The 19,389-nt window shown below is 40.6% G+C and overlaps 1 protein-coding gene across 2 annotated transcripts; it reads right to left on the bottom strand.

The window, feature by feature from the left end:
• Positions 1-7,333: 7,333 nt before the first annotated feature.
• Positions 7,334-18,705, bottom strand: LOC119730445 (rab5 GDP/GTP exchange factor-like). 2 transcript variants are annotated; one of them, XM_038203337.1, is made up of 7 exons: positions 18,457-18,705; positions 16,918-17,081; positions 15,964-16,227; positions 13,138-13,365; positions 10,929-11,185; positions 8,656-8,913; positions 7,334-8,019 (listed from the first exon to the last, which is right to left on the bottom strand). In XM_038203337.1, the coding sequence occupies exons 1-7, from the start codon at positions 18,642-18,644 to the stop codon at positions 7,888-7,890; spliced, it is 1,491 nt and encodes a 496-aa protein (XP_038059265.1). In that variant the 5' UTR covers positions 18,645-18,705; the 3' UTR covers positions 7,334-7,887. The 2 variants fall into 2 exon arrangements, with proteins under 2 accessions (XP_038059265.1, XP_038059266.1); XM_038203338.1 differs by having other exon boundaries at positions 15,979-16,227.
• Between the last annotated feature and the right edge of the window lie 684 nt (positions 18,706-19,389).

The following is a 19,389-nucleotide window of genomic DNA, read 5'->3' as shown; positions in this document are numbered from 1 at the left end:
AAAATCTGAAGAATTTGAAAAGAAAACACAAAGCTTGATCAAAGAAGACTTACATGTAAAGGTAATATACAAACATTTGTTTTCGCTGTAATCCTCAAAAATGGATTTCGAAGTAAGTGTTTTATAGTAAATATTCAGTGGCGCACCCAGGATTTGGCTTTAGGCGGGGGAACTCACAATTAATTTTTTGTTTTTAGAAGTTTTGCCCAAAATTTTTGGCCGCAGAACAAAATTGGGGTTTTGGTGGGGGGGGGGGGGCTATTTTGACGTTGGTGGCGCCACTTACACCCCTATTATACCACTCGAAAATATGCCACATACATATCACCAAGGTCAAATCGTGGAACTAAAAAAAAATACAAAAAAACCCCAAAAACTAGAGGTCAAGGCGTTTGTTGAGTTACAAACGCAGAGTGGTCGGGCTGATAACTATTTCATTAGACACAGCCCAGTTAAGTTATGAACAAAGGATCACGAAAATTTAACCTTTCAAGTACAACCAATGATTTTGTTGAAAACAAAAATGTATCAAATTTCAGTGTACATTTTATGTACACGTACAAGTTATTTCTGGTTTTATAATAATAATAATAATAATAATAACTGGATTTGTATAGCGCCAAATTACCAAAGGATACAAGGCGCTAGAAAAGAAGAAAGAGGAAAAGAAGACAAAAACAACAACAAAAGAAGGACATGCAGCTACGTTTGGGGGAAAAGGTAGGTCTTGAGAGCCTTTTTGAAGGAAAAGACACTGCATGAGTTTCTGATGGAGATGGGCAGGTTGTTCCATAGCCGGGCGGCGGCAACAGAGAAGGCCCTGTCACCAGCCAGTTTACGTGACTTGGGGATGACAAGAGACTCACAAGCAGAAGAACGAAGGGAGTAAGAACTCTTTTGGATTTTGAGAAGAGAACAAAGATAATCTGGTGCAGAGTGTTAAGTGACTTGTATGTGTGAACCAGTGTGCGAAACTGAATTTGTTGGGCGACTGGGAGCCAGTGTAGTTGTTTGAGCAGAGGAGAGGTATGGGTGTGTTTGGGGGTCGGAAAGATAAGCCTTGCACATCTGTTTTGAAGTCTCTGAAGGCGAGATATTTCTTTCTTAGAGACTATATTAAGAAGGCAGCTGCAGTAGTCCAGTTTTGAAAGAATCAGGGCACGGACAGCATTGTGGCAGTCATCAGTCCAAAAAGAGAAAGTAAATACAGATTTAGTTCGGAGAGCCATGTTCATTATGAAGTCGTATGTTGTTCATGAATTGCTCAAAGCCATAGATAATGGTGAATTTTCAATTGGTATTTTTTGACCTTTCAAAGGCTTTCGAAACAGTTAATCATGAAATTTGTACACAATCGCGGAAGTGGTGTCAGGTTGCAACATTTTTTCCAAGCAAACAAATTTAAATACATCAATGAAGTACATCAATGAAGTTCCTAAAATATATATTTTTTTATTATAGCTGTCCATCAAGTATCATTGGAAGCTTTGGAGCCGAGTTAGATTACGCACAGGCCTTCAAATACAAATGAGACTTCAATCATTTGGGTCAAGACTGAAACATTATTTTTACAGTCAGATTTTGTGTTTTGAATATGAGGAATAAATCAACTTTTTTCCCTGAAATATTGATGGCGATTTTGGTCTGTTTTCCTTTGCAAATTTTTGTTCATTGATGGAGGTGGGAAAAGTATCTCGACGATAAACTCAGAGAAGAAAAATAGCCGATGAAAATGAGCAGAGACGACGTGGATTCGACCAGGGATCTTTGTGGATATAGCTCATCTCGCTATCTACTAGGCTGTAGCTCAAAGACGACCGTTCTTAATTTGTTTTATTTATTTATTTATTTTTTTACTTTACTTTATTTCATCTCAAGGCATGAAAGAATACAGTTTATACTTAGAATTTACTATGATTCATGCATTTTAGAATATAAAGATAAGAATAACATTGGAATAACACCACCAAGAGATGCAGGGGACCCACAGAAAGCACAGCTGGTCGAGTTTGAGTCTCCTGAACATAAACAACAAAGAAGATACAGGATGTCAAGAACGATTATAAACAAAGACAGTATGAAAGCTAAATAAAAAACATACATACATAAAAATAACGTAACAAAATAGTTAAACTAAAAGTAAATTTTAAATGAAAAAGAAAATGATAATAAGCGACGCGAAAGCACAATATGGCAAATAATAACAAATGTTAAAGGTGAATTTTACAGGGAAATGAATGAATTTATAAAATAAAATAACATAAATTATAGGGCTCCAAAACAATGCTTTAACTCCTATACTTATAACTGTCACTAACTATCAAAAACCCCGAACTGGAACTCTCTCGGTAGCTTTTGTACAGGCTGGTCACCAAGTACTACACATACCCAGGATTAGGCTACACCGTAAAACTGCCAAAGACAGTGCGTTTAAGTGGTTTGATAGATTAGTTGACTATTAATAATGCTACAGGTTGTGTAGCAGCCATTTTAACCTGTCAATTGTACCAATATGAGGCCAGGCCAGTTTACAGACATAGATAGGGTTACCAGTGACAGATTGTCACTGAGTGTAGGAGGGTTAATCATATGTACCGGTTGACTAAATAACAAAACAATGCTCTTGGTATTTGTTACCACTGGAGTTGTGATACTGGCCGTACCAGGGAGATTCGCTCGTAGATTCTACCAAAAGGCATACTTGGGAATCTCCCATGTCATGAGCAGGCGAGCCTAGAACTAAGCTGCACATCGCCTTTTTTATGTTGTATATTTTTTTCCCGAAAGTGTTTTTCCCCTCCAATAATAAGTTACATTGTTCAGACAAATTTCTCACCAAAATCCACAGCATGCGGGCACATCAGCTTCTTTTCTGAATCGGTTGATATGTGGAACACATTACCCCATTCAACCTTAATTTGTGCAACGTTTACATCTAGTTTCAAAAGTAAACAAGTCCCACTAGAACATGTAGAACATGTACCAGTACCACCCTCATCAAGCCGCCAGTTATCAGGTTATACTCGCATGAGGATGGTTGTTATGACGTACAAAGTACAACTTCAAGTACAAGGTACAATTAAGGCCAAAAAAAAAAATAGTTCTGCTTCCGATTACATGGCATTCGAAAATAGGGTAGGTAGGTAGGGAATTGTTTTTTTTTTGCCAATTTTGTGTGTGTGTGCACGATCATATAGAGGCGTGTGCGTGCAGTCAAGGGTAAAAGGTAAAATTGATGGTTTTGGGGTGTTTTTTCCTCATTTTTTCCATAAAAACATCTCAGAATAGGGTAGGTAGGGAAACCGGAAGTAGAACTTTTTTTGGCCTAATTATGCACGATCACAGTGAAAAACATAATGCAAACACTTGATGCGTAGTGTGCATTATGGTAGCCTTTCGTGTTTACTCGGCTTCCGGAATGCAGTATGGCGAACGAGTTGCGGGGTACACCGCACGACCATTGAGAAAATGTCTTAGATAAATTTGTTTGTTCGCATCACCATATCGCGATCGGGCTCCAGATCCTCGTAATTGTATTTCCCAGTGATTTCTGGGAACCGGAAACGACAACTCCTGTGCGATTGTAGATACCACCCCAAGCTACTTAAAGACATACAATGAAAGAACAAGTTGACAAATAAGACTTCGTTTTTGGAGAACCCACGCATTTTCATCCAAACAGAAACGGAAGATTCCACCCGCCAACGTGAACATGTCTGTGTACTGTTATTAGCTATAATAATTTTGGGTCAACTTTTGGGGATAAATTTGGGAAAGATTAGCGATACACGTTTTAAACTTTTATGCACGTTAGATGCACGTTTATTGAATGCACGTGACATGATTCTCACGTCAGTTTCATCAGTTTTATATGGATTACTGTCAGCCAAGGTTAATGTTGGATACTTGACTATTAATTTCAATGTAAACATTGATGTACTAGGACACATGACATAGGTTGAGAAAGACACAATTTCATGAGTTTGGGGATCAAATCAGTCAGTTTAATTAATCTAGTTCATATTGTAATTGATTCATGTATGTACAGGTACATTTTGACATACTTTTATAGACTTATTGTATTTTTTGGTTTGATGTTAATTGCAGATTGAACTGCATACTCATAGCATCACAAACTTCGAGAGTACAAACCCGTCACACATTTTGCTACACATTTGCTATTGGTACAATACAAGGGCATAGAGATTTGAATCGTCATTCGTCATCAAAGGAGTCCTTTTTGTTGTCCGTCATATTATACATTCATAATTTTGCTTTTTTGTATTGGATCCTGAATTTCCTACACTGCAAAAGCTGTGTTTAGCAATTAAACACTTTTCTAAAATGTTCTTCCTATCACTTAAGGATGGATGAAGTGTTTAATCAGGTGTTAACATTATTGAACAGTAATGTTTAGGAATCGGACACGTAATGTTTAGCTTCTAAACATGTTTACAAAGTGATAGCAACATTGTGTTTAATAATGCTAAACACAGTTTTTAGCGTTTGTTTATGGTGTAAATCGAGGACACACACGTGCAACATCGTCGGTGAATCGAGGACTGGAACCAAATCGAGGACGACCTCGATTAGAAACCGTGTACAAAACTATTCTAAGCTTTTGAAAACTAAATATAGATTCGAAAACGTTAATAATTTTGGCTAATATTTGACTCAAAAGATCGTGTGAATATAGGCCCTTTTTTATTTGGGTTTCGTTTAAACGTTTTGGAAAATTTGTAACGTAAACGGATTTAGAATGTTTTGTTTAAACGTTTAAAAGTGTAAACGTAAACGTCGCATCCCTACAAATAACGTATGTTACAAATTAAAAGCCTTCTGATAAGATGTGTCTTCAGCAGTGACCTAAAGAAGTCCAATCTATGACAATCTATTTATTTTAAACAAAGAGCAATGTACATTTCTTATTGTGTTCGTACATTTATTTGTTGATCCATAGCATGTATCTCTAAATAAGTACCAGGTTATTTGATGATTTGTGTACGGTGACTAAAAAAGTACCTTTTCCGATTTTCTTTTTATATTAACAAAAAGCAATAAAACACAGAGGCATGGTTTTGAAGAAATGTAAAATCAGTTTATTGTCTGAACTATATGGTTGTGAATAATTAGCATATAAAGTTTACTATGTACATGTAGTATTGCACTTTGTTTTCCTATGTGCACAGATTTCTCACAACATATCAACTTCATGTGAATTATTATGTGGCACACATCAATTTGTCTCCTCTAGCATATCGTCGGAGTTAAACCCTTGACCCTAAATTTTGCAGGAATTAATTTTTAGCAAGTTGTAAATCTCCCTATTAAAGGGAATGTACATCATTCATTGGTTTTTGCTGTAATTTTCAGAAATGAACTATTTAAGGGGTTACTATGATAAATCAGATATTGTTACACTGACATTTTTGAAGTTTTGTGTTCGAAAATGCTGGAAAAACCAAGAAAAACACAAATGGTGGAGTAGTCTGGTTCCCTGACTCCACTAAAGAAAAAATGGATCAATTTATAGATGCCGGAACTTTGTAAGGTAAGGGAAGCAGTCTAGCTGGCCTGCACCCGTTCATAAACATATGTAACCAATAGCAAACAAACTTTTGGACTGAAAAAAAAAATGGTGAAGTTAGAGCAGTAGTTGAAAAATTGTTGGGTTTTTCCAACGGTGGTCAGTCGGCCGACCACCGTTGGAAATTTATACAAACATACAATTTTCTTGAAAACGACTTCACACCAGGTACCAATTTTACAGGATGCTTGAGACTGTCATTTACCAACATCCTAGTAAGGTATTTCATAAAAACTTGGTAGTTTTATTTTTTGATGTTTGCAAATGTTGTATACATCTTGAGTTTAAAAACCCATTACAAAGTTTGGATTGTAATGTCCATTCGACACAATTTTGCAAAAAACAAAATGTTTTAAGTGCTCTTTGAACCGTTTTAAATTGTGCCTCAAAATATGGAAATTACTCCTTACCAATAATAATGTTTTATCTAATTTGAAAGAAATATCACATGTTCACTTGAGAATTTCTATGGTTTGTTCCAGTGCGCCACATTAGGCAAATCTCGTCCCAATTTTGTGCCTGATTTTTGGTCACTGCCTTTTTTTGACCTGTAGACGACGTTTTCAGACACTAAAATTGCTTTGCAAGCATAAAACCAATATTTAGCTGAATGAATTTGAAGCTAAAACAAATAAACAAATTGGCAATGCATGGGGAAATTCTGGGGAAAAGTCAATGTGTGCCACTGAAGAGGCCTTCATTATATACAACTGTTGTAGTACTCGTAATCGTACTCCTCATACTCCCACAAAGACAGAACTCACTCGTACTAGTACTCGTACTTTGCAAATGTTCTCCCACAGGAATTAATTTTTTTTTAAGACGTACGTGCAGGAAAAGCACCTAACCTTTCTACTGTTTGGGAGGCTTCAGCATTTGTTTAATGCCTACTTTGACAGCAAAAACCCCTTGAGAACAAAAGTACCCATTTAAATTTGCTCCTACTCATGGAAAGTACTTGTACTTTTACTTGTACTTGAACTCGAGAACCTTTTTTTGGTACCTGTACTAGTACTCGTGGGGAAAAAATTGCCTTGTACGCATACTCATGGCCTACGACGGTCACAGCCCGATAGTCCGAAGGTTCGATAGTCCAAAGGTTCTTTAGTCTGAAAGGTAATTAGTCCGAAGGTTCATTAGTCCGAAGGTTCAATAGTCCGAAGGGCCCGTTAGTCCGAAAATAGAATAAGGTTAATAAATCCGAAGGTTCAATAATCCGAATAGACGATAGGGTTCGCTGGTCCAAATAGATGGTAAGGTTCGATAGTCCGAATATACGGTAGGGTTTGATTGTCCGAATTGATATTAAGGTTGGACAGTCCGAGTGGGCAATATGGTTCGTCAGTTTGACACTTCGGACCATCGGACATTTCTGTTGATTTGGTCTATCGGACCTTATTGTTGATTTGGACTATCGGACCTTATTGTCGATTCGGACTATTGGACCTTATAGTCTTTTCGGACTATCGAACCTTGTTGTCAATTCGGAATAATGAACCTTCGGACTATTGAACCTTATTTTTGTTTCAGACTATTGAACCTTCGGACTGATTAACCTTATTCTAAATTCGGACTACCAAACCTTTGGAAAAATGAAACTTCGGACCAATGAACCTTCGGATTAATGAACATTCGGACTATTGTATCATATGTTCGGATTAATGAACCTTATTTCATTTTCGGACTAACGAACCCCCTCTTATGAAAATTTGTGCATTCGGACTATCGAACCTCCAGACTAAAGAACCTTCGGACTATCGGACCTTCGGACTATCGGGCGGCCCCCGACTATGCCACTGTTATACACTGACCCTCTGGAGTCAAGTAGAAAATAAGCCTATACATTTACATTATACATGTTATAAGTACAAGTGCTTCATTTCACACTCCCATTGGAAAAGTAACCTGTGATGAAGCCCATGTGCAAGTATATCCACATCGGTAACAAAGAGTTAGATATGACTGACACTTTTATGCAATTGCTGCCACGCACCTAGCACCCATGCGAAGATAATACAGATTTATACATGTTCAGATGACACAAATTTTGCACACTCCACACCAAACGGCCAAAAGTCCAAGTTCCCCTCACTGAACACTGGGGGTCCTAATGAAAAGGCCACAGAGGCCACATGAGGAAGTGGGGGATTCGGTGACATCCCCGATAACTTTGTCTTGTTGACGACCTGTGGTGCGAGAGGGGCTGGAAGATTCTGTGCCATTCTGGATATCGTCCACTTGTCCCTGGTGCTCGGCAAGAGCGCCCTCAACGAATCCTACAAATGGCATACGTAAATTCCTCATTTGTTGACGACCTCTGGCACAAGCGGGGCTGGTAGATTCTGTGACGTGCTGGATATCTCTGTGTCCAGTCCTGCGGGCACCTTGGCCCTCCGGATGATCAAGGGTTTTTCTCTCAAAACGTCATCCACCTGCAACAAAATACAATCAATCAATTAGATGAGGGGTGTTTACGAAATCTCGGCTTCTCGTCTGACTTTGGCTTCAGGTGTGTCTCCTGCTGCATGACTTTCCTCCTCTATTTCATCATGTAATTGTTATATGGAGACAATTGGAGGATTTGCAGGATTGAAGTTGCATCCCAGAAAAATGCTGCAGGAGTTCGGGTTAAATGAATATAATGGGGTCCATAAAAAATATTCATTACAGCGGTTGTTAGTTATAGGGATTGTGCATTACACATGGAATAGAATTATCTTGGGAGCAAAAGGGGATGTTTGTTATAGCCAAATGTTTGTTATAGCGGTGTTCGTTATCTGCTCCATTCACAAGTACCCCCTCATCGGCAAAGAAAGTACAGTTGGGGTTGACAGACCGACGCCATCTTGCCTGACTGCAATTTTGCCGTGACGCGTGGCCGTACCACTGCGTGTACATAGTACAAATCCTCTGGTGTACATGCGTCACACACAAGGAACAGTGTGCGTCAACCAGCTTAATGTCCTACCTATGGGACGTTGTTGCTAAGTAAAAGGGCGCCCTCTTTCGTTGGCGCACGGAGCCCATAGCGGCATTTTTTTGTATTGCAATCTGCCCCTGGTTATTACCTGTTTGATGACGCTGTCCTTCCAGGCGGTCATCTCGGCTTGCAGCTCCTTGGCGCTCTTCATCAGTCGGTCCTGCCGTCCTCGTAGCTCCTCCAGGGACGTGAGATTGGCATACATCAATCGCAGTCCGTCACAGATGGGCTCCTGGGACAGGCCTCCCGGCGGCACGGCCTCGCCAGCCATGTAGCTGTCGTATTCCTCTTGGGTCAGTGACAACGACTGTGCATCCAGGTTCTCTATGAAGCTGATGGCACAACACTACCAAAAAAAAACCCAAAAAACACCAGTTTTGATATTATTCTGTTGGAAAATTAACCGCATGCGTGTCATGTTCACATGGACCAGTGTGTCAACACTATACAAAATCTACCCTGCATTGGCTTTCATGAGTAGTCAATGTTGCACTATCAACAGTCCCTGTTTTGTACATTGTAATTGTGTTGAGTCAAATATCGGGGTTCCAAACACTTTGTGAAAACGAAATTCCCTGAATTTTCCCTGATATTTACCTGAGAAATTTCCAAAATTCCACGAGAAATATTTTCATTTTAACAAGGTTGCTGGGAGGTGGTTGCAGCAAAGAAACTAAGATACTGATAATACACAGGCAACTTGTTGACAAGCCATGACCTCCCTTCTCCCCTTACAGCCATCCTTTCCTCACCATATGCAACAGAGATGCACATACGCCATACTGGTGAAAACCTCTCCCTTCTGGGTCACTGTCCTATTCCCAGAGTTTTCCCTGATTTTTTTTAGTTTTTCCCAAATTCCCTGAGTTTTCCCTAACTGGAAAAAAAATTGAAACTCATTTTCAAGGTTCCCCTGAAAGTGGTTTGGAACTCTGAATATCCTTAAAAACTCAAGTCAAATTGAATTTTTCTTGTCTCTTTTGCACAACAAAACTGCAACCCAGTGATCTAAATTTGAAGCATTAAGTCAGACCTGCATATATACACAATTTGTGGGGAAAAGATGGGGAAACCATTCAGTAGTCTGGTGGCATCACTGTGGATAGAGTGTACAGCAATCAAGACTGGGTACCAGATATGGCTACTGACAAACTTGAATAAGCGAGTTGGGTATTCCAACTACGCATCAGCACATCAAGATTTGCCGATTTTTCTTTCGGGATAAACATTTCATCGTATGCGTGCAAAAAGCATTGCGGGGTACCATCAAGATTGAATCTTTGAGATTCTGAAGTATTGGAGTATTGTTCTGGAGTATAACATTTTGTAAAATGCCTTTGGACAGCGAAGTGTTTTTAGGTGTCTTGTGTGTCAAAACTTTTGTGCGAACAAAAGTTCCATCTCTTTTTCGATTGCACAAAAAATTTCACAGAATGCAGATTTGGTTAGGGACCGTGACCATTCAGCCCTGGTATGAAAAGTACCTCGTCCGGTCCAAAGCCAGTCCGGTCTTCAGCCAAGTCTCGTTCGGTACATGGTCCTGTCTGACCAGAAGTTTTGAAGTCAGTCAGGCGCATCAATTTATTGCCTTCAGAGAACGTCCAGAGCAGGACAATAGCAGACTTACCGGATTAAAGATAAAATCCTTCCATAACACCTTGGTAATTTACGATCCCATTGTGCGCGAAACCACATGGCAGGGGATTTGATCTGTGCCGACGAAAGTGTTCTATTGTTTCGCGCTGAGAGATGAAAACCACAAGCGGGTTTCTTCTGGGATATATTACATGTGTCAATACTTGCAAACAATAGACCCCAGGATAGAGGAGTTCCTGATTAGCAACTGGACCAGCTCCTGGGCCGGTAGCTGGGACGGTACGAGAGGACTTCTTGGGAGGGGACGAGTTTACTGGGGGGCCCTTTTCATACCGGGGCTGAATGGTCACGGGCCCTTACCACGTCCCCCATAGCCTTGTGTGCATTTATCTGCCACGGTTATCCCGAAGAAAAACAAACAAAAAAACAAAATCACTGAATCTTGCTGTGCACTGAACCGGCTTATTGTGCTGTACTGAAGAGCTTATGAACTGATTATTGCGAGCACCAGTCAATTTTCTTGTAACGAATGATTCCGCTACATTACTTTGATCATTGAGCCTCTCAATAAAAATTTGAAAATGAACAAAACTGCTCTAAAATGCTTACTAATCGGCAAATCTTTGTCTTGACAAAGACCCTGCTTGGATCGAAACGTTAGGCCCCTACTTTTTTCTCATTTCAATTAAAATCTTCAAGAGTTTGAAATTTGAGGACAAAACCAGCACTAAAATGACTGTTTCTAGCCTTCCACCATGTACATACCGCATTTGTAAAGTAGTATCCAGCTTCGCCTTGCATCAACCGGGACGGGTTTGCGAACCTGGTGATGTACTGAATATTGGAGTGCAGTTGGGGCGGGTTGGCTTTAAGCACCATGTAGATGATGGCAGGCAGGTAGTCGTCTGCACTCGCCGGTGCATCCTGGGATAAGCTGATGATCTTGAAGATGTTCTTGCTGCAGCGCACGATGCAGGACAGCTTGTCGATGGGCGCTCGACGAGAGTTGACTTCGATGAGGTCTGATGAAGGGATTACCGAGAAAAAAAAGTCTCAAACTGTTAGCTCACGTACACTACCTACCGTAATTTTCGGAATATAAGCCGCAGCACGCGAAAATCTGCAAATTAAGATTTGAAGTCGGCGTGTAAGCCGCACTGGCGTATAAGCCGCACCAACGGCAGCGGTTTCAATTTTGTAAGGCCTCCAAATTCTAGCCAAAATGCTCTGAACCAGTTCCATTTACAATACAGAAGCTATAAGTTTCCAAGATAGTACACCTATATTACCTCAAATGGTGTGGTCCGCTGGGGAAAGCATGCTGCATGCAGCAACACTAGAATCACGTGCGGCTTGTTGCAAGCGTCGATCGAAGCATGATCGAAGCCAGCTTTCACCGTACTTTTTACCGCTCGGCACCTTTACGTGGCACGTGGTTTCGGTTCGTTAATGACTTTCTTAATTGATAATTCATTTCAGCAACATATCTCTTCTTATACCAGTACATTAAATACACATGTGAATTTCATTTTTATTCTTCAAGGCTCGGCGTATAAGCCGCCCTGTGTATAAGCCGCAGTAAACATTTTCATGGGCAAAATCAACGTATAAGCCGCGGCTTATATTCCGAAAATTACGGTAGTTCTCTTTCACTTGAAATCCTGAAATACTGCTTTTGACCGAACAAAATAAAGAATTGTTGTAACGCTCACTCTATGAAGGCCGTTAGTTCTTGAAAGTTTTGATGATTTTATGAAAAGGAGATTACTATTTCCAAGACTATGGATTTGATTTATCATGTCAATAGCGCCCTCTATTGCCATGACAACTTGGCCGCACTTGCCAGGGGATCATGAACGGCTACATTAAATATATACGTTTGCTTTGATCTAATATTCAGAAATGGATGGTTTTTTGGGATAGCCTTTTTAGCAAATATTATTCCAATGACTTAACTGTTTTAAATTTTTGTGTTCATGGATGCCAGAAAAAGCAAGAAGAAAACACTGTTCTGGTAGTTCCCTGACATAATGCTTCAGACGAAGTAGAACAATTTATAGACGTCAGAGAATTATCAGGTCAGGGAACTGGTTTGCCCCCATTCGTGGATACAAAACGCAATGCAAACAACATGTGGACTAGCATAATTCGGTCAATTGGGGGCAGCATTCGAAAACAGCTGTTTTTTTCCCATTGTTGGAAAATGATACAAAATTTCACTTTTCTTGAAAGTACAGCATACCAGGCGCAATGATTTCGCAGGATGCTTGAGACTGTAATTTACTAACAGTCAATTAAGGTATTTCATAATAATTTGGTAGTTCAGAATAATGATCATTCAAACCCAGTCTCTGACCAACACTAATTCCAGGACAGCCCACTGGCCCTCAGTTTTTATGCGATACTCCTAACTTAAAGGTATAGTCCATCATTTGTAATTTTTGCATTTCGTTCGTTTGAAGCAACAAAAGTGCAAACTCTCAAGAAGGGTGCTAAACAACTAAGCTGATGAAGTTTCAGCTCAGCTTCAGTTGTATATTTCGAAAAAAAAAAAAACATTCTAGGATCTCGATTTTAAATCAAAAGTTGCTAAATCATGTTTGGAATTGGGCCTCATTTCATCATCTGAGACACGTTCTCACAGAGCCGATTGCAGCTACGTGATGTCGCGCACCGATCCGACGAATTATAGCAATTGCGCACGCATGTGCGTCATGTCAACACTTGTGTGCACTTTGCCGAATAAAAAAAACGAACTACTAACGGACATTTCCAACAGTGCTTCTTAAGACGCACCTTTGGAAAGGCCTTCTTTCGTTAATTTCTTCAAAATGACATCTTGCCAGAAAGAATAATTTCACAGGGAGTTTAGTCCCCTTACTATCTTTCAACCCAGTATGTTTTTCAACAATAATTACGCCAGTTACTTTTTGGATAGCTGTAAATGATGGACTCTGGCTTTAATAACACTGACCTGTTTGGGCTCTCTCGATCAGCTCTCTCACCCTGGGGCTACTCTCATCAATGACTGCATCCAGCATGGCAGGCAAGATCCATCGCAGACGTCGGATGCGATTTTGGACGGCTAGGTCCTTCTGCTCGTCGTCCGTGTACGGCGGGCAGAAGAGCGTGCGGTACAAGCGGGTCATGATGACCTTCTCTATGTTGTCCAGCATGCCTTCCAACTGATCTTGTGACGACCCTGAAATTTGACAGTGATGAATTTCAAGGACCATTTAAGCACATTTTGCTCCATGGATCCGTAGTCAAATCATCAATGACATTAAAAGCCACACACAGAAAAAAGTCTCACGGCTGGTTTATAATTAACACGAATTTATTGGGCAAACGATCAATGAGCGTCACACTGAAATATTAATTTGTAATGTCACGAATTAACTTTGCTTTATTGCTCTCACGTGAAATATGACCCGGCCTTGAGCCAAACCCTGCTCTACAGATCGTACGTCAAAGTGGGAAACACAAAATAGTCAACGGGGCATCCAAGCATTACAGGAAACCTATGACAGCTTTTAAGTAGAATTATGAGTGGTAGGATTCTACAATAACCCTCCTATGCAAACATACATTCTGTGCAAAGTTGTCCTTTTAGTCAAAATCAAGTGACTGTTTTTAACAGTTGAGTGCTCCCTGCCTACATAAAGCAGGTGACTGATAAGCCAGCTGTATCCACCACCTGCCTGCTTTTGTCTGTTGACTGAATTTGACTAGTCGCAGCGCTTGCTTAAAATATGATCTGAATGTTGGTGACTAGCCTGCGTAAAAGGCATGGCAGGGAAGAGGATTGATATTTGTTTGACTGTCTGTGATTGTTCAGACAGCAGGAGGGTTAATACCCATTTGCTGTGCACAATGACTGAACCCTTTAGCAGTTGTATTCAATTGTATTACATTGTATTTACTCCTCAATAAAATCAATAAAACTATAGGATGCTTGGGTGGTTTGAGGCGGTATGAGGAGTAGCAGGCAGAGCGGTACAGGGCGGTGTGAGGGCTACTTAGTGGGTTAATTAAAGGGAATGTACAACATTTGCTTTTGCTGCAATTTTCAGAAATAAATGGATTTGGAGGATTAGTATGGTATAGTAAATATTGTTAAACTAACTTGTTTCTCGTTCTGGGCTTGTAGGTGCTGGGAAAATCAAGAAAACCAATCATGTTCTTGCAGTCTGGTTCCCTGACCCCACTTCAGATGAAACAGAGCAATTTATAGACTTTGGGGAATTGTAAGGTCAGAGAATCAGTCCAGCAGGCTTGTACCCCTTCACAGGTGTGTTATCAATCGCAAAGAAAATGCGGAATAACTTAATATGAAAAATTAGGAGCAGTTTTTGAAAAAAAGCCAGTTTTCTCCAACGCCGACCAGCGTTGGAAAAATACAATTTTTCTTGAAAATGTCAGCACACCAGGAGCCACGATTTTACAGGATGCTTTAGACTGTCATTCCCTAACAATCCAGTAAGGTATTTCGAGATAATTTGATCATTCCGTTTTTTGATGTTTGCAAATGTTGTATCTTCCCTTTAAGAGCAGGCTGTTCCTAGCTGGAAACACACTAGGAACAGATCAACTACACAGTATTCAAAATGAAGCATTAATTGTAAAGGAAGGACATTCTGAGATTTGTAATCTCTTCTTTTATGTCTTCATTCATATAGTTTTTTAAAGAAAGTATTTAACTTGAACGTAAATTGTCCCTGACTATTTCTGCGTGCCAGAACTGTTGCTAGATTAACTTATCAATTAAGAGCTGTGAAATGTTGTGTGACACCTTTGGAGAGCAGCATGACGTATGTTGTGAACTAGAATGATTGGTTTGATCTTGAAGAACTGTTTGAAAAATGTTGACAGCCCGTATCTTTGCACACTTTGACCCCATGAAGCAAAATGTAAGATTACAGTGTTCAACTTATGTGCAATGGTACGTGGGTTTGAACCCTGACAGGAACATGGTCCTTGTGTTCTTGGGCAAGATACTTAACTACAATTGCTCTCTCCACCCAGGAGTATAAATGGGTACCTGTGAAGGTAGAGACCAGATTTTGCTGATCTCGAGCTGCTGCAGAAAATGGTATCACGGCCTGATGAACAGGGGTAATAAATGCGAAGCGCATTTCCATCACAAGTCAATCACAAGTCATCACATGTCAATCACAAGTCATCACATGTCAATCACAAGTCATCACAAGTCAATCGCACGTCATCACAAGTCAATCACTAGTCCATCACAAGTCCACCACGAGTCAATCACAAGCCATCACAAATCAATCACAAGTCTATCACTAGTCCATCACAAGTCCATCACAAGTCAATCACAAGTCAATCACACATTATCACAAGTCAATCACAAGTCATCAAAAGTCAATCACAGGTCATCACAAGCCATCACAAGCCATCACAAGCCATCACAAGTCAATCACAAGTCAATCACAAGTCAATCACTAGTCCATCACAAGTCAATGACAAATGTCATCTAGTTCCAAGTCACGTCAAAAGCTATTCACATGAACTTCACCCCCTATTTCTTGTGACTGGACCCATGAATGGACTTGTGAGTTACTTGTGACTGGACATTTGACAGACTTAACTCCAGCCACGTTTTGTGAGATATGGTAACAGATTCATCCTTGTCTACTTAATGGACCAAAAGAAAATGTACTTGCTGTGCCAGATGAAAAGTCTGAGGAGCAGCTGTAAACGAAGCCTCAAAGCAGATGACGCTGATGGTGGTGATGCGAGAGCTAGTCCAGCAGAGAAACAAAACAGAAACGATATTTACCTTGCGCGAGTTTACCTTTGAACGCTACATGGCTCTTGATGCGTTCGCCCATGGCGGCATAGAAGTCCTGCACCATCTCCGACTGCTCGTCCACGCTGAGGTGGGTGGCGCGCTGGATCTTCTCCACGAAGAGCCGGCACTGCTTGTTCAGGTCCTGGGCGGCCGGACGGTTCAGCATCTTCAGGAACTCCATGAAGTCGCCCATGGCCTTCTGGCTCTCTGTGCTGTGCTTGCGCTCCATGGGAGGATGCTGGCCAACCATTTCTGCAAAAAATTTGTAGAAATGAAGTTTCATAATTATCACTGATATCTTATTTGCAAACATATAAAAGGTGCTGCTAGCATGAAAGTCTGTACTAGCCTACCAAATTTCATGAAAATTTGTAATTTCATTTCCAAATCAGAAAGGGGTGGAAGTGGGGGAGTCCCCCCTTTTTGTTCATATCCCTGTTTGATTTCGGACATCTACAGCCCCCAAAAGGGGCGATCCAGACATAAATTCTTAAATAACTCTTTTTCTAGTGTACAAAAGTTATTTTCTTTTGAATGACACAATGAATAAAAGAAATCGGCCCAAGTTTAGTTACGGAAAAATTACTTCACAAATTTTTAGTAATTTACAGCCCAATGACAGTTCTGTAGTTGGGTAGTCTGGTTCCAGCCCCCCTCCCCCAATCTGGACAGAACTAGTTTACTTGCAGGGCGGATCTGTCTATGGCAAACAGCAACCCCAAATAAAAGCCTTGGGGGGGGGGGGGGGCTTCATACGCCCAAAATACAAAAAACAAGTTTTTTATGTCAAAATACAAAATTAATATTCCACAGGAAAACAAATTAAAAACAATACTGAAGGGCACGGTCAGTACCGGTACATCGTTAAGGGTTTGTGCAATATTAAATATTGGCCACATTCAACAGGTTTCATCACTGTTTCAACATCTACAAGTTTCTTACCCTTGTTTGGACTCTTGGCAGTTTTACCAAAGAACGTCTTGACCGCTTTGCTGCGGGTGGACGATTGCTGTTTCTTCTTCTCCTCAAACTTGTCAAAGGTCAGCGGTTCGTTGCTCTGGCCCGAGGCGGGCTGCAGCGAGTGGGCACGCTCGCTGTCCGCAATTCTTTCAAGACACAAAAGATCAATTCAGTTGTAGTTTACTAGACGTAACTGGATAAATTTCAGATTAGCTGTAATCACAAATTCTTCGCTGAGGACCTTCATGAGTCCTCTTCAATCCTGAGATAACAAACTTGTACCTCCAGGAGGGGACTAAGTAGGTTAACATCTTCCTTAATTCTGATTGATTGTCCATCTTAGACCCCCATGTCTGCAAAAGCTGCAGTTCCAGAAAGTTGGCTTGATTAAGGTACAGGTTAAGTGTAATTATTAAAGGGAATATACAACATTTGCAAACATCGAAAAATAAAACTACCAAGTTTTGGCGAAATACCTTAATAGGATGTTGGTAAATGACAGTCTAAAGCATCCTGTAAAATTATGGCACCTGGTATACTGTAATTTTCAAGAAAAGTGGTATTTTTGTATCTATTTCCAACGCTGATCGGCCGATCAGCGTTGGAAACAACTGGCTTTTTTTCAAATACTGGCCCCAATTGACCATTGCACTTGTTTGCAATCGATTACAAACCTATGAACGGGTACGAGCCAGCTAGACTGGTTCCCTGACCTTACAATTCCCCAATGTATGTAAACTGCTCTGTTTCTTCTTATATGGAGTCAGGGAACCAGACTACAGGAAAATGATCGTTTTTCTTGGTTTTTATAGCATTTTCGAACCCAAAACCTCAAAAAAAGTCAGTGTAACTATATTTGCTATATATTTCCAACCCCCCAATTCCATCCATTTCTGAAAATTACAGCAAAAGCAAATGATGTATATTCCCTTTAAGGTGTGTTTGTAAAGTCCTTCCCATCTGCCCCCATAGATTTAACTTTTGTTAAGAACACCAATTAACACTCCTTCTCTGGCTGGCAAATACAACAAAGCCAACCCAGCAGTCAAAATAAATCAAGTGACTGTGACAGTTGAGTGCTCCCTGCCTTCATGAAGCAGGATTGACTGGCTGTGATTGTTATGAAACCTGATACAGCTATGCTTTGACTGTAGAAGATTGATAAGGCAACAGTGACTACCACAGTTACCTGCTTTTGTCTGTTGATGGAATATGACTAGCCAAGTGCCTATAGAAATATGGTCTGATTGTTGGTGACTAGCCTGCCTAAAAGGAATGGAGGGGGAAGTGGAATGAATGTTTGACTGTCTGTGACTGATCAAACAAAACGATGGTTTGAATAGACCCATTCACTTAGACCCGCCCATGGAGTTTCAACCAAACGGGTCATACGCACGAGTGTATGGCGCATTTGGCTGGAGCATGTAGGGTGTGGCATTTCAGAGACACGTGTGGTGTTGCTCACGTGCATAGTGGGCCGAGTCTAACGGAACGTTCTAATTTGCGACACGGAACACTTACTTGCGAGCAAGCAAAGCGTCGCTCTCTATCTGCGCCTGCCGGGACTTCTGGCACACCTCACGCCAACACTTGGAGCAGTAGCCCTGCCACGCCACGTTGCCATAGAAGCCGCATCCATTCTTGCACATCAGCTCCGACTCCTTCATGTGGAAGCCCCGCTTCTTTTTTGACGACGATGACAGATTCATGGTGATGATTGGTCTTTTGAACTAGTTCATCAACTGTATGAAAGTTCGTTGACCTGAGGAAAGGAAACATCTGCAAATTTAAATCAATTGGTTATGGACCTGTATCATGCTTCCACTATTTCAGTCTATATGCAGTTAAGTACTGAATGATAATGTTTTTTGTGCAAAAAGGAACCAGACTATTTTTCCTTCAAGCCTGGCTTTGGTTACGTTGATTCGAATAGGAACAAATGAAGATGGCCCCAATATGATGGTCTACTGCATATAATTGTTTATCCAAAAAAAAACCAGCCATGTCCAAAAAAATTGTTTTCATAAAAATTCATTCAAAATATTGCGACCCCCCCCCCCCCTCCTGCTCTGCAACACCCAAAAATATTTTAATTAAGCTATACTATAGCGCCTGCACAACTGTAGTGGTAATGTCTGCCTGTGCACAAAATAGTGTTAGAGGCAGTTTGGTTAGGGGGTATTTTTACAGTATTCTGTAACATAGTCTTGATAATCGTCGGATTTGAACAGCACCCCTATTGAAAGTATGGTACAAGCCACCCCCCGCCGGCCGCCCCCCCCCCCCCGCCCCCCATCATTTCGGAGGTCAAGACTAAGCTTAGACTTTAGTCAAGTGTTCTTTTTGTTTGACTCTCCATAGACTTTGTACACGACCAACGAAGTGGCGTATGGATACTACATTCTTTCCACAATAAATTTATCACGTTTTCAACATTTCGCACTAAAAAATGTT

Source organism: Patiria miniata, unplaced genomic scaffold (genome assembly GCF_015706575.1).
Source record: "Patiria miniata isolate m_02_andy unplaced genomic scaffold, ASM1570657v1 HiC_scaffold_22, whole genome shotgun sequence".
In the NCBI taxonomy this organism is placed as follows: Eukaryota; Metazoa; Echinodermata; class Asteroidea; order Valvatida; family Asterinidae; genus Patiria; species Patiria miniata.
This window is presented reverse-complemented; position numbering and strand designations above follow the sequence as displayed.

Excerpts from the sequence above, each read along its gene's own strand:
- LOC119730445 (XM_038203337.1), bottom strand. The coding sequence starts at position 18,644 with ATGAATCTGTCATCGTCGTCAAAAAAGAAGCGGGGCTTCCACATGAAG. Across the intron at positions 11,186-13,137 it reads GATCGAGAGAGCCCAAACAG|ACCTCATCGAAGTCAACTCT; the intron begins GTCAGTGTTATT and ends TCCCTTCATCAG. Across the intron at positions 8,914-10,928 it reads GATACTACTTTACAAATGCG|TGTTGTGCCATCAGCTTCAT; the intron begins GTATGTACATGG and ends TTTTTTTGGTAG.